Here is a 13948-nt window from a genome sequence, read left to right on the forward strand (position 1 = left end):
TGGGTTGCTGTAGAAAATACTGCCCCCTTGCGGTTAGTTATCTTTAACTCTGTTATCGCCGAGTCATTTCTGCCTTTACACACCACAAAGTACGTTATTCAGCCATATTTAGCCCACACGACTGACGGTAGGTGTATCTAATAGCAAATGATTTATTTCGCTTTTTTTTCGCTGCTTGCACGCGCTATAATTTTTGGAGGCACAGAAATGCCAAACTCAGTTTAAAAAGGTGACAATTTAACATATGCGTGTCTATCGCTCACCGTCTAGCTAACGTTAAAGTACATAGTAAATTCACTAACTAGTCTCCGTGTGTGTGCATTTGATTGAACCACATCTTCACAGATTGGTGCGTATTGTTTTAGTGTAAAACTCCATGGAGACCGTGGGAAGCGGCAGTTGCAACTAAAACGGAAAAGTCCAAATATATGAAATCATACTACTTCTGTTCGGGCTTAGGTGGATGCCGAATTCAATATTGGTTCACACTGATTCGAGCAAGGTCGCATCCTAAAATGCACGTGACTCGTAGATGAGAAATAAAAAAAGGCCACGACGAGTGGAGAGTTTGATCAATGGAGTTCAGTATGTGGGTGTCTTCGTACCAAAATGACACGTAACGTACAATGAGACCCCCGGTAACGGAGCGCATTGTCACCAGTTGCAGAGCGCGAGCGTACTTTCAACGTCAAGAACTAATTGCGTATTTATTCATTTTTGAGTAAGCCAGCGTTAATTAACGTTTCATCAACAATGCAATATTGTTTTACATAACAAGCTAGCTAATTGCTAACTAGTGGTGGTAAACGTAGCTGACGTTAGTTAGTAAACAATTGGACCTGTCAAACTTAGCGAAACAACCATCTGGTGAGTGACACCGATACCTTTGCTGCTGGCCTCTGAGCTCATTACCTACTGCTGTCTTATTAATACTATACATTAAGTCACTCATTGTGTCATACTAATTTGCTGGCTAACGGTGCTGAACATTAACATTAGGTATCTTGCTGACGTGGTTTTTGCTGATGGTGGTTGTCAAACCGGAGCTAACATGTTGCACTTAAGCTAACATCGCAGCTGGCTGCTCTGTAACTCGCCTATTCTGCTGTATGGGTTAATTACTACACACAAATTAAACCAAACCCTAACCTCGTTCCTCTCTCTCCACTCCCCCCTCTCTTCTCCTCCACACGCTGTCCCTCCCACTTTTAAAGCTGTCCGCTATGGGTGTGAGGAAGGGGTGCAGATGCAGTTCGGAGATGACCTCTCTATGGTAGCGGTCCTTTCTGGACCGCTGAATCTGGCTGGTCGCCCTGTATGGCGTGCCCTGTCCAGTTCCTCTGTCGGGGGCTTCGCACTGTTGGATTAGTTCTTTTTTACTATGTCTTCTCTATAGGCATCACCTTCTATAACAAATGGCTGATGAAGGTAAGTGATGGGGTAAAGCACTTGTGATTTCCCAGCAGTAAGACTGTTCCTCTGCACAGGGCACGCATGGATTTCCTTGGGATGATTAATGCAAACATGATACCTATATAGTGTTTGTGTCTGGGGGGAGGTATTAACTTGGTCATATTCCAGTGTCTCAGGGTGCAGGACCTTGAGAAGGGAACCTTGAGACACTGGACCACCTATCTTTGTCAGGCCATCCTCGGTGACCCTGTCCATTTGTCTCTTTTAGGGCTTCCACTATCCCCTCTTCATGACCTTAGTTCACCTCACCATCAACTTCTGCCTGTCGGCTTTGACGCGACGGGCCATGGTGTGCTGGACAGGGAAACCCCGCATCATTCTGAGCTGGAAGAACTACCTTCGTAAAGTGGCTCCCACAGGTGAGATCGAACTGGAGAGTTTCACCCGACTGAAGGCAACGCAAAGTCTTCAGAGAACAAATAATGAGAAAAGGGAGCAGATATTCAGCTCTTATCACCTTCACTCACTGACACTACCTTGACTGAAGTCCATATTGATAGAAACATTATATCACAGCTGAGGGGATAGTTGAAGATCTAGACACTTTGGACTGGATTACCCATTTTCTGTTTTGTCTTTAATCTGCAAATAGCCCATGTAGCTCTCCAGTTTAAAGTCTGCAATTAGTAGGTTTCACTGGTATTCAGTTAAATGTGTCATTTTGAACTATCTCTTTTGATCTTTGATCACTATCTTGTTGTTCACAATCCATAGTTGCAACATAGTGATACAAGAACATCATTTATTACAAGGTCTTTTATCTGCTAATAGTTCTAAATTCTATTCCCAGCCTTGGCAACAGCACTGGATATTGGACTTTCCAACTGGAGCTTCCTCTTCATCACCATTAGCTTGTAAGTTAGTCCATCAGCCTTTTTTTTTAATAGAAGATACCACTTCAATATGAACTGCCAAACATCCGGTTATCAGTATTGTTTTACCCAGTTATCGGATTGTTCCATTCTTTTGTGTGGCTCTCATTTTGTATCATTCCAGGTACACCATGACCAAGTCTTCAGCAGTGCTCTTTATCCTATTTTTCTCTCTGGTTTTTAAACTAGAGGAGCCGGTGAGTGACCCAAAACTTCAGCGACATTGTGTCGAAATAATGTGTTGACAAGACAAAGCCTAAACTAAAGCAATCTTTATAGTGACGTGAAAGAATTCCGTCATTGCAACTTTGAGGAAATGCTTAATGCCATTAGCACAGCTTGCTCATTACCTGAAGGTGTATCAGGTCATTTAGTCTTTTCAATCAGTGAGCAAACTTACATGTAAGGGTTTCAAGTAGTGGTATTGAGCTTATTTAGCAATGATGACCTGAACCGTAACAGCTTTTCGCCGCATGCACTGACATAGGAAACAGAAAGGGCCACAAGAAAGCTAATTATAAATGTGTCCTGTTGCTGCCCTGATTATGATTACAGTACCACAGAGAAATAAGGACCATTAGGATCATTTTCTGCACAATTTCCTGCTGTGTGGACAGAACCCCATGATTTTCTTTTGTCCGTATAAAGACTGTCTGAATAGCATTATTGACTCTAATCATCATGGTTTGAATTTTCTTTTTTTCTCTCTCTCTCTTGCTGATGTAACTTCTGGCTGCCTCTAAAGCTGATAAAGATTCAGTATAGATATCTGTGTCATTCATATTCTAAAATATAGTTGGATAACTGAAATAAGCGCAAGTTGTTTGTTCATTGAGGAGAGAATTAGGACTCCTTCATCACTGGTAGCGTACTTTTTGAACATAAAATGTTTTATTTTAGACTTTTATGAGAAGACGCAGCACACAGCTGAAATCCAGGTTCCTTCTGCCGTCTGTAATGTTTAAAGGGATGCATTCATTTAACATAAAAGGGTCATTAGCAGGACTTGCAAACTTGTTTGGGATGTCTAGCTAATTGGTTAATAGGAGCTAAACTGATCACATTATTAGTGGGAAATTCAGTTACGGTCATGAACAGAAGTGCGCTAAGGAACGCCAACATGGCAGCCAAAGGATGTGTTGCATCACTGAAAAGCCTGCTCAAAATCTTTCATACAAATGTAAAACATAATGCATGTAATGTAATAAAAAGTGTACATGATAGTCAGAAATATGGTCACATTTAATATATCTTTAAATTAGTTATTTCTATCCATTCCTTGTCCTTTTTTCTGGATTTCACATCATTTTGTCACCTTCCATTCTTTTCTCCTGCTGTGTCTCACCGTCTCTCTCTCTCTCTCTCTCTCTCTTTCTCTGTTCCGTCCCTTTTGACCAGAACCCATTCCTGATCCTGGTGGTCCTGCTGATCTCCAGTGGTCTGTTTATGTTTACATTTGAGTCGACCCAGTTCAACCTCGAGGGCTTCACCATGGTGCTGCTGGCGTCCTTCATAGGCGGGATCCGCTGGACCCTCACGCAGGTCCTCATGCAGAAAGCAGAGCTGGGTCAGTGTTCAGCCGCGGTCCTATTGAAAATGATGAATATATGTGGAGCAGTCCTGTTATAGTTGCTTTGCTTGTGGACATTTTAGCATAAATATAGGAAGCTGAATTCAAATATGACAATCTTGCTTCCCCACACCTGCGGCAAATCAACTCATAATAAAGTGAGAAAGGTGAAGAAATGAACAAACCACTTCCTTTGAAACATTTGAAAGTGGCAATTCTGGTTAAACCTGAAAAGAATCATGACTCTATATACAGTATGACGAGATTTTAGCTGTGAGTAAACACCTTAATCCCACCACTACTCTATCTGTTTCCAGTCACTATGGGATACGCTTGGCAATCCTCTCACCTTGAATGAATTGATAGCTTCCTGGGAAACCTTTAAAAGATGCTCCACAGAATCCTAATAAAAAATGATAAATAGGTTGTTAAATATCGCCCCGATTTGAAACGGCGTATTCAACACACAGCAAAGAGAAGACATCCATGTTTTGCCGTGACTTTTTCAAAAGTTGAAAAGTTTATAACCACATGTTCCTCCTCTTCCATCTTCTTTTTCATGCTGTGCTCCCCACCAGGCCTTCAGAACCCAATAGACGCGTTGTACCACCTACAACCTCTCATGTTCATCGGCCTCTTTCCCCTCTTCCTGTATAACGAAGGTGAGTTTAGTCTTAATCTGTGGCTGGTGGGACATCCTCACTCTGTCGTCTCTCATGTCTTGTCACTGCAGTAAACTAAAACTCACGATCAAGATCGCTCTAGATGTCGTAGACCCCCCTGTACGGACTAATGGTCATTTTATCCTCATAATAACAGGGTCCGTCCCAATATCCACACCTACATTATATGCAAACAGTCAAGTGCCTTCCTGTGTGATGTATTGCCAGTAATAGTCAACAGGTCCCAAGTGTTTATCAGAGCTGACTAGGACATGCTGGACCAGTAAGGCTTTCCTGTGCCTCGTGCATATGCTTGACTCAGTCGAGCTCACTGTGCATAAGAGAATATTATTTTGAATGGCCTCTGTTGGAGAACATTTTTTTTAAATTAGGAAAACGATTATCAACATCGCTGATAAATGTTTTTGGTGATTTGATTGATATTTAATATTTGTCCGCTCATTGAGTCCATTAAAAAGGATGTGACGGCGATGTAAAAAGCCCCCAGTCATTACTGTACAAGACGCCACCCTTTCGTCCTATCGGCCATTTTTAATAACATTTGCAGTCTAATAACATAATGCTTATATTCAGCGATGTCTTCGTGGGCTCTTTGTTACACCAACCAACATAAACACACACACATCAGAAGCATTACGTTGCTGCATTAACTTCTATTACCGCTCAATTACCTGTCGGTCTGTGTTTGCTCCTCTCGGCCCCTTTGTAAAAAGTCAGTGTGAACAGGTCCCATTTTGTTTCATTTGGTCCGGAACAAATAAAGCGAACTACAGGTGCCAAAGCACCCTTAAACTACTCCATGCACCACTCCTTGCTGCTGGTTTATGCTGGCTTACAGGGATTCTTGAGCAGAACAGAGCCATGGCTGATGGTATCAGTAACACTAGTGCTTTTCCTGCTGTGACAAGTCAAAATGTCCTCAGTGAATAAGACACAGAAGCATGCAGAGCAGTCAGAGGGTGCATCACCTGTGGGTTGAGTCTAATGCATGTTGGCATTTTTGTTCAGAGGTGGGACACAACTAGCTACTACTCTTAAGTGTGGGTATTAAGACTGAGCCACGGTTGCCTTAAACATCAGATATTCTTACATTTCTTTACTCTTGTTTCCACCCTGGATAGCCAATGTAACAAAGAGCTGCAGATCTTTTCTCAGTTACATTTCTTCAACAATCGTAATGTGCATAATGTGATTTTGCGGCAGTTACTAGAGTGAGGCGGAGCCCGAGTAAACATCATACCCTGACTGTGTCAATGTGATTATGTTCATAGGATGACTGAACCACAAAGATATGTAGGGTAGTGTCATATTAGTCGCAGTCTTATGAACCATCATTGTAGATTTCTGCCTTGTTTCCAGGGCTGAGCCTCAGTACCTCAGAGAAGTTATTCCGGGTGACGGAGCTCTCACCTGTCCTGTATTCAGTCGTCACACTGAGCATCGGCGGCTTGCTGGCCTTCGGTTTGGGCTTCTCAGAGTTCCTGCTCGTCTCCCGGACCTCCAGCCTCACGTTATCCATATCAGGGATCTTTAAGGTATTTTGTAATTGTGCGTAGGATGACTTTCTTTTTGAATCAGTCGGTCAAACGAAGCCAACACAGCTAGAGAACATGACGCACCTTAATTTGATAAGTGAGTTTTTGATGCTTATGGAAGGCTACACACACATTTAAGCTCTTAAGTTTCAGGGTCAGCTTCAATCTAATTGGACATGCTTTGAAATGTTAGCAGCTCTGCTTTAGCTAAGGACCTTTTTTTTTTTAATCTTTCCAACCACCTTTGTTTTCGGCTGCATGAGGAGCTCTACATCTTTGCAAAGCCTCATGTGACTTCTACTTGTTGAGACTTATCTAATAGACCGTTTCTTTCACTCCGTGTATTGTCTCGTCTTCCTGTAGGAGGTGTGTACTCTGCTTTTGGCAGCAGCTCTGATGGGAGACAAAATGAGCATGCTTAATTGGCTGGGATTCACCGTGTGTCTGTGTGGCATTTCACTGCACGTAGGACTCAAGACATATTATTCCAAAAGTAAGTGTTCTTTTTATGGTAGTTGATCATAATACTGTTCGACTTTCTAATGGCTATGACATACCAAGATTCAAATCAGTCTAGTCAAATATTAAAGAGTAACTGCACATAAAAACATGTTTTAAAAGCTGTAAACTAAATGATATGATTTATGAAAATCTGCATTTCATGACTGAAAATGGCTCAAGACCCTAATCTTGCAAGGCCAATTCTGAGATGAAGTTGAGTGTGTGGATGAAGCATTGAGTTATTTCATTTTTCTCATTTAGCAGCTGGCTAGTTAGCTAGCTAACATTTGCTCGCTAATCCCAGCGTGTTATCATGCTAACGTTACACTGGTTACACAAAATGAGCAGAACAGCAGGCTGGTGATGCTGCTCCCCGCCGCTAGGAGACTACAGCCGGAAGGGGAATAATTCTCGACTCATTTGTAGTCTGATAAAAAAAAAAATTCGTCAAATTCAGTGCCACACGCCATATCGCTACTACTGCACTATGTGCTACTGTAGGTAGCTGTCATCAGTTCTGGCTGTCACGTTTGTCGACGCTGCCTACAGAAGTGGGCGTGGTTTCAGCTCTCCTACGACTGAACTTCTCAGGCTTCAAGTTTCCAAATAACGGTTGTGGAAGTGGCATTCAGGACCATGATTGGCTTCCAAACTAGTGGCAGTGTCTCAGAATGCTGCTCATATGATCACATCTTAAAATCACATTTAAGGTGAACGGAGAAACTTTCCCTCCTCAGCAGATGAATGTTGTTCTGTTGTCAAACTCGGCGCCTACATCATTCTGCACAGTGATGCTTGAAAGAAGAGATGCTATTGATGTCTATTTTGTGATATTTCCCATCAGATAAGGGACCGTCTTTAAGACAGCTCAACAGTAAGAGTCCAGAGCTTGAGTTGCCATTACTGCGGCAGAACGGAGACGACAGAGGCGACTCGGCTGCTGAATACAACGACGAAGACGAGGAACAGGAAATCTTTCTGCACTGAGGATATGGGCCACTGAAGTCTTGACCGTCTTCATACTATTCACTCCTTTACAGCTGTTCCATCAGATGATTTGAACCGTGGCGTCAAAGCTTTGGAGCGTCCAAAGAACTGTTGGGACACACTGCCACCAGAAGAGGGAACAGTCTCCTCAGCTGTTTCTCTTTTCTTCCACCGATCATGTCTTCGGGCCAGGACTGGGCCTCATCATGTAGCTGTACATTACCTCTAGACTTGACACAAGTTATGCTCTTTTGCCTTAAGGGAGCTTCGAAAATGTAGCTAATACATCCAAGTGTCGGCAAAGTATGATGTATGTTGGGAGAGAGGGTGTTAAAGGGACACTTTGACACCTTGAATTGTAATGGGTCATTTTTCTTTGCTGGGTACTTGTCACACAGTGGGACTATCTTCACAAAGGAAACTGACAGACAAATGTAGAAACTGTTTAATGAGGTGTCTGGTTTAGGATATAATGAGGTGTCTGGTTTAGGATATAATGAGGTGTCTGGTTTAGGATATAATGACTAGAATTTAAGGTGTCCAGGTATCCCTTTTAGATTACATCATTTCTTTCCCTTAAATATGTAGCCTGACACCCTGTAAAAACTGGATTCATAGTAGATGTGTAATATAGTTCCTCAGATTCCTATTTTTTTGCCAATGGCTTTGTGGCTCTTCTTTATTGGCTACAATTTAACACAGAAAAATCAATGAGGTATGAAGGGCCTCAAGTGGCAATTATTGTCATTATCAATAAATCTGCAGGTCAGTTTCTTGATTTAAATTAAAAAAAAAATTGTCTACAAAAATCCCAGAATAAAAACACAAAAAAGAAATTGCCCATCACAATTTTCTAAACCCTAAATTTAGGTCCTCAAGTTACATGTTTTGTCCAACCAACAGTCTGAAACCCAAAGATAATCAGGTACCATCACAAAGAAAGCAGGAAAACATTTTTTGGGCCTTTTTACTTGGAGAAATCACTTAAAAGATAAATTGATTATCAAATGAATTGCTGATTCATTTTACAGTCCAAATAATTAATTAATGGCAGGTTTGGTGCCAGAAACACCCTTTGAATGTGATTTTATGGTGTATGTCTTGGTGTTGGGGCTAGACGGCTGTTGTTAGCACCCACAGTCGTCAAGCTAGCAGCTTGTGGAAGACTCCGGTGACTCGCAATGAGTTCAAGGCAGGCAGGTAGTTATTACAGTCCTATGACAGCCAAAGATAGAGGATTTGTTTTTGTGTCAGAGCATTTGATTCATTGATTGTTGTTAAAGATGTAAAGAGAATTTTAACACATTTTTTCTTGAAGAAGAAGATTGCTAACCCTAGCTTTAATTCAAGTAATGAGCTGCAGGGTTGGAGACTATTCACAGAATCTAATTTAAATGGACTCCATCCGTTCTACTCATCATTTGAAAAGCTGTGATGTATAATTATCATTACTATAAATACCTTAATGTGCCTTGCTTATGTTAAAGAGCTATTTTTTAAAATCCATCATAATTGAATCTGTGACTATGTAGCTGAAGTACTTGCGATGGAAGCCATTTAAGAAGTCAAAATTGTTGACTTTTTCTGTACAAATGCAGCATTGTTGCAATACATTGAGAAATAAAGTTAAGAGTTAAAAATAAAGAGTCATGTTTCATTTCAGAATAAATCTGGGATAGTCATAAATGTCTTTGACCTAGAGGTGGTTTCTATGCTGTGATCAGACAGCCATGCTTCTGCTCACTGTAAGAAACGAATAACTTCTTTATTACCAACCCTGCACCTGGTTGACCTGCCAGCCTATTCCTGTGGTTTAGCCTCGGAGCATGGTCACGTTCCAACACAGCTGTTTGGAAATTATTTGAGCATATAGTCTTCATGGAAAAAAATAAGTGTCTGAGATACTAGTGTTCTCTGCAAGCTAATGCTTTTCATACCACTGATGGAGTGTAATGGGGTCACGTGACAACCCCATGCAACATGTACAGTAGCAGATGTTCTATGCGAGGGATCACGTCCTTTTAACGGCACGGGACTCAGGCAACAAGCGTGGCCGTGCTACTAAACCAACACGCTTCTCTACCACTGGCCTTCTTTGCTCTGTAGCGGGCTTTATAGCCTTCTCCGGAGAGCCACGCCCACGCTGGAGCAGCAGGAGCGCCTTGCTTCTCGGATTTCACCCGCAGGGGTTCAGATACAACCTGATGTTGCAGGGGTGCTGGTCTCACAGTTTAGCGGAACTGGTGCGTATTGACATCCCACCTCTGGTATGCCGTGTGGAGTCTCTCTGAAGGAATAACGTGGACTCACCTCACCGCCAGGTAAGAGCTCACCTGGCTCCTCGGAGAAGGCGAGAAAAAGGTCGCTGTACCAGTGTGTGTTTTTGTCGTGCTTCTTCTCAGAGTCCTGTGGTTCTCAGGTGAACGACTAGCGTTGAAAGTTTAGTTGCCGTCTATTGTTCAAAACTGTAAAATAGCCTACCTGAGGAAGGGGACTCGGTTTATATTCTACCTCTTTGCTGAATATATATATTAAAGAAAAGTGACTATTATATAAAAAGTTACAATTTATTCACTTTTGTGCTTTGCAGTTAACTACAAGCGACAAGCTAATGTAACGTTACGCGGATACGTAATAATGCATTGCGTCAATCATTAATTACTGCCTCTAGCGGCTAATTGCTTAATCACAGCAGTAGATGACGTCACTTTCATAAGTCCTCTATGTATGTATGTGTGTGTGTGTGTGTGTGTGTGTGTGTGTGTGTGTGTGTGTGTGTGTGTGTACTCTATCTGGTCTTATTTAAGCCAGCTCAAGCCTCTTTATGTAAATGTGATGAGGGCTGCTGTTATCAACTGTAATGAATACCCACTACATCCCTGGCCAACAGCGTTACAATATTAATGAGCTCAAAATAAACTAAAGACACAAGCAAATATTTGTTAAGTCCAATGAATGTTGCACACGTTCTACTCTATTCGTTCATCAGTAGGCCACCTGGGTACTGGCTAGGTTTATTGGTGTTCAGGGTATGTTACGGAGGTGCCATTTTTATTGGTGAGGTCACTCAAAGGGCACTCAAGTGGCCTAAAGGCTTCAATAAACCAATGATGGCGCTGACTTGACAACACTTTGATTCACAGTATAAGATATCATAACTATATCAGTGTTTAATAATGAACACAACACCTTTCACACTGGATATGGTCATTCTTACACATCCTCCCAATGCACAGGGGAAAAAAAGACATTGCATATCAATGGCCATCTTTTCCTCTCAGTCTGACAGGCAGGGGGAAAGATACGCGCAACACGCGGGGTCAATCACAGTATAAACTCAGACTTGGCAACATTCGGGCAAGCAGGTACATGTGAAACATGAGAAAACATAGAAAAACGAGCTCTGTGGTTACGTCACATACTAAACGTGACGGCTGGATATATCAGGCAGTCTGAAAAGCCTCTAGGCAGGCTGGAAGCTTCTCTCAAACTCACCTCAGTGGGGGCCCGTCGAGTCACGAGGTCTGAAATAAAATCTGAAATGAAGCAAATAAATAAAGTGTGGAATGTGGAATGACAGATTTAATGTAAAAAAACTGAATTTGATTGATAGGTCAGATTTAATCTGTGACAAACATTCAAGTTACTCCATATTGTGACATGATAGAGTATTACTGAGCAGACAGTGTGTTTCACATTCAACAAATGTTACACACTTGTACATACTCATTGCTTCTCCCTTTCACAGTTTCATACTGAGCCCCTTACTTAACCAAACCTTGGATCGTTTTTATAATCACTTGTCTGGACATCACAAGTCTGTGAACAGTCCAAGACCGTTACTTGTGGCTTAGTATAACTTGCATTTTGTTGACCAGTGTTCTTATTCACAAAGAACAAATATCAGAATATCACAGATGTTGCCCTTGTTTTCCTAAAGGCCATCTGCCTACACAACTTTAAAAAAAATCTTCTTTCAGCATTTTTTTTTTTAAACTTCAAAAAGTTTACAGTACATTTAGCTTTGTCTTGTTGGAGTCAGGTCTTTGAAATAGAAAATGGTCATGGCTGTGGTCATTTAACCTTTTGATTAATGTCCCAAATGCAAATGATACCTAATCATGAGGTCTGTATACAGATGAATAGTACCAGAGTGGACAAATGGTTCTAAACAACTGTTAATATAGTATTCAAAAAAACCAAGATTGCAAATAATCTGTCTTAATGATAGAATAAGCATCAAACGTTCTAATGATGTGCTATATTCAGTTGAATGATACAGACTTGGAGACGTTTAGTGCACATTTATTGGAGATGTTTGAGCTCTCAGAGTGAGGTGTGTTGATTTTATGGCCTCTTAAAGTGCTGCGTGTCTGTTAATGTTACAGCCTTGTGTGTGTCATTAGCTGTGTGAAGCTTAAGGTCTCTAATGGGGACCAGCTCTGAAGCACCTGTGGTCTGAGTCAGCCATAAAACAGTTCCCATGGGAAAAAGGGACGCGTTACATTTGTTGGTTCCAGGTAAAAAAAAACAACAACAAAAACCGGGCATGAAACCTATTCACAGCCCAGTGAACCATTTCAGAAATGTCCAATGCCATAACAATGTTATTAGTTTCATGATCAATTAATCTGCTGATTGTTTTCTCTATTAATGGTTTGGTTTATGAAATATCAAAATATAGTAAATAATACTGCAAGATGACAAATTTAGTCCAACCAGCAGTCTAAAACACAAAGATATTCAGTTTGCTATCATTGAAAAGAAGAAGCAGAAGTAGCAAATTTCAGCATTTGAAGCTGGAATAAATGAATCTTTCAAATGTTTTGCTCTAAAATGAATTCAATGATTAGTCAATTATCAAAATATATTGTTGCCGTTGTTGTTAATTTTCCGTCTAATGACAGGATTGTTTCTTTAAGTTAGTATTTCAGCTATTTAATGCAGATTCTGTTACTAAACTGAGTAAATTGACTACTATATATAGTAAATGAAGAAATGTATATAAATGAATAAGTATGTGGAATATTTATTGTTTTTCATGTTTCTAGGCTCCACTCATGTGTCCTCGCCTCCTTGCTTCATCATCATCATCATCATCATCATCTTTCTGGCTGATGCTGTGTTTCCTGTTCAGTGTCTTCCTGCTGCTGTCCTCAGGGGTCCATGGCCAAGGTAGACTATTTTAAATAACCAAATGTATAACCTTTGATTACTACTAATAGGAGAGTGTGTCTCGTACACGGCTAAAGATGATGGTGGATCTAGATAAACATCTGTGTTGTGTTATTGTATGCTAGCCTTTGGGTGGTCAATATCTTTTAGTTACCTGCTACATTTGGCAAATGTTATTTTTGCTAAAACAGTAGTACCATAAAGCACCTAGTTAATGCTATTTTGGTCGTCTATGGTATAGAGCTACTATATACCACTATTATTATTATTATTATTATTATTATTACAGAAAGTAGCCATAGCCTTCTTTTTTGTAAGTTAAGGAGACGGACTGCTGTAGATGCTAGCTAATTAACGTTAGCTTACGTTAGCTGTGCCACAAAAACTATAAATTCTTTTACCATATCTAGTAACGTTAGCAAACACAACGTCATACAATCTCGCTAACTAATGTATGGTAATGTAGCATTTCAATTAGCTTCATTTAGTACCTAACTTTATTCTGCTTGGAAGGAGACACAATGCTGGCAATGCTACCTTGTTAGCTACCTGTAGCTTAAAAGAACATGTAAATTACTATAACTAGTATCGTTAGCATAGATAATGTCATAACATCTCACACAAGTCAATCATTTTATGTGTTGTAATACGAGCATCCACATTTGCTATGGTGTATCTTCCCCTCAATAGTTTAAACATGTTTGCATGTCTACAGTAGTTCATCATGCTAGAGTTACTTGTAGTTTGCCATAAAGCAGATTTTTATGAGCATATTTCAGCACGGCAACTAGTATGTTTCAGTAGCTGCTAGGACAATATATTATCTCTGTGACTGTCACTTCCTCTTGAGCGCCATTAGTCATGGGCCGCTTCGCTTTAGAAAGACGTTTTTTGGCCTCTAACTTCATGTCAAACTGCTCCCTCTTTTTCACAGTACAGCTCTGCTCCGATGACGTGTTGTTGGCAGCTGGGCTGTTAATATTTTTAATTGTTTCTGTACGACCATACTGACACTGCTGACACTGTTTTTGTCTGCTGGTAGAATTTTACTTCTTACTCGCTCATGACTTCTTTGTGAAAGACACTCGCCCGCATAAAAAGCGAAACAGGTGATTTACAGTCAATTATGCTTATGATCAGAGGAGCAGTTAT

At 40.7% G+C, this 13948-nt stretch overlaps 2 protein-coding genes across 4 annotated transcripts in view; both read left to right on the forward strand.

Moving 5' to 3' along the window:
- Positions 1–20: 20 nt before the first annotated feature.
- slc35c2 (solute carrier family 35 member C2) lies at positions 21–9265 on the forward strand. 3 transcript variants are annotated; one of them, XM_068732503.1, is made up of 10 exons: positions 21–127; positions 1215–1428; positions 1682–1832; positions 2264–2327; positions 2470–2542; positions 3744–3912; positions 4494–4577; positions 5958–6133; positions 6497–6626; positions 7479–9265. In XM_068732503.1, exons 2-10 carry the CDS (start codon positions 1318–1320, stop codon positions 7619–7621), a joined length of 1101 nt encoding a protein of 366 aa, XP_068588604.1. In that variant the 5' UTR covers positions 21–127; positions 1215–1317; the 3' UTR covers positions 7622–9265. The 3 variants fall into 3 exon arrangements, with proteins under 3 accessions (XP_068588604.1, XP_068588607.1, XP_068588605.1); XM_068732506.1 differs by lacking the exon at positions 21–127 and adding an exon at positions 586–867; XM_068732504.1 differs by lacking the exon at positions 21–127 and having other exon boundaries at positions 891–1428.
- A 606-nt stretch (positions 9266–9871) lies between these two features.
- The window catches only part of LOC137888975 (collagen alpha-1(XX) chain), a 35248-nt gene continuing 31171 nt past the window's right edge, over positions 9872–13948 (forward strand). Inside the window, exons 1-2 of the mRNA XM_068732502.1 lie at positions 9872–9942; positions 12673–12796. Of these exons, the coding sequence (XP_068588603.1) occupies positions 12682–12796 (115 nt within the window). The 5' untranslated portion in view covers positions 9872–9942; positions 12673–12681. The remainder of the gene's footprint in view (positions 9943–12672; positions 12797–13948) is intronic.

This window comes from Cebidichthys violaceus, unplaced genomic scaffold (assembly GCF_023349555.1).
Source record: "Cebidichthys violaceus isolate CVI_PGR_0920_01 unplaced genomic scaffold, fCebVio1.0.p SCAF_6, whole genome shotgun sequence".
Lineage (NCBI taxonomy): Eukaryota > Metazoa > Chordata > Actinopteri > Perciformes > Stichaeidae > Cebidichthys > Cebidichthys violaceus.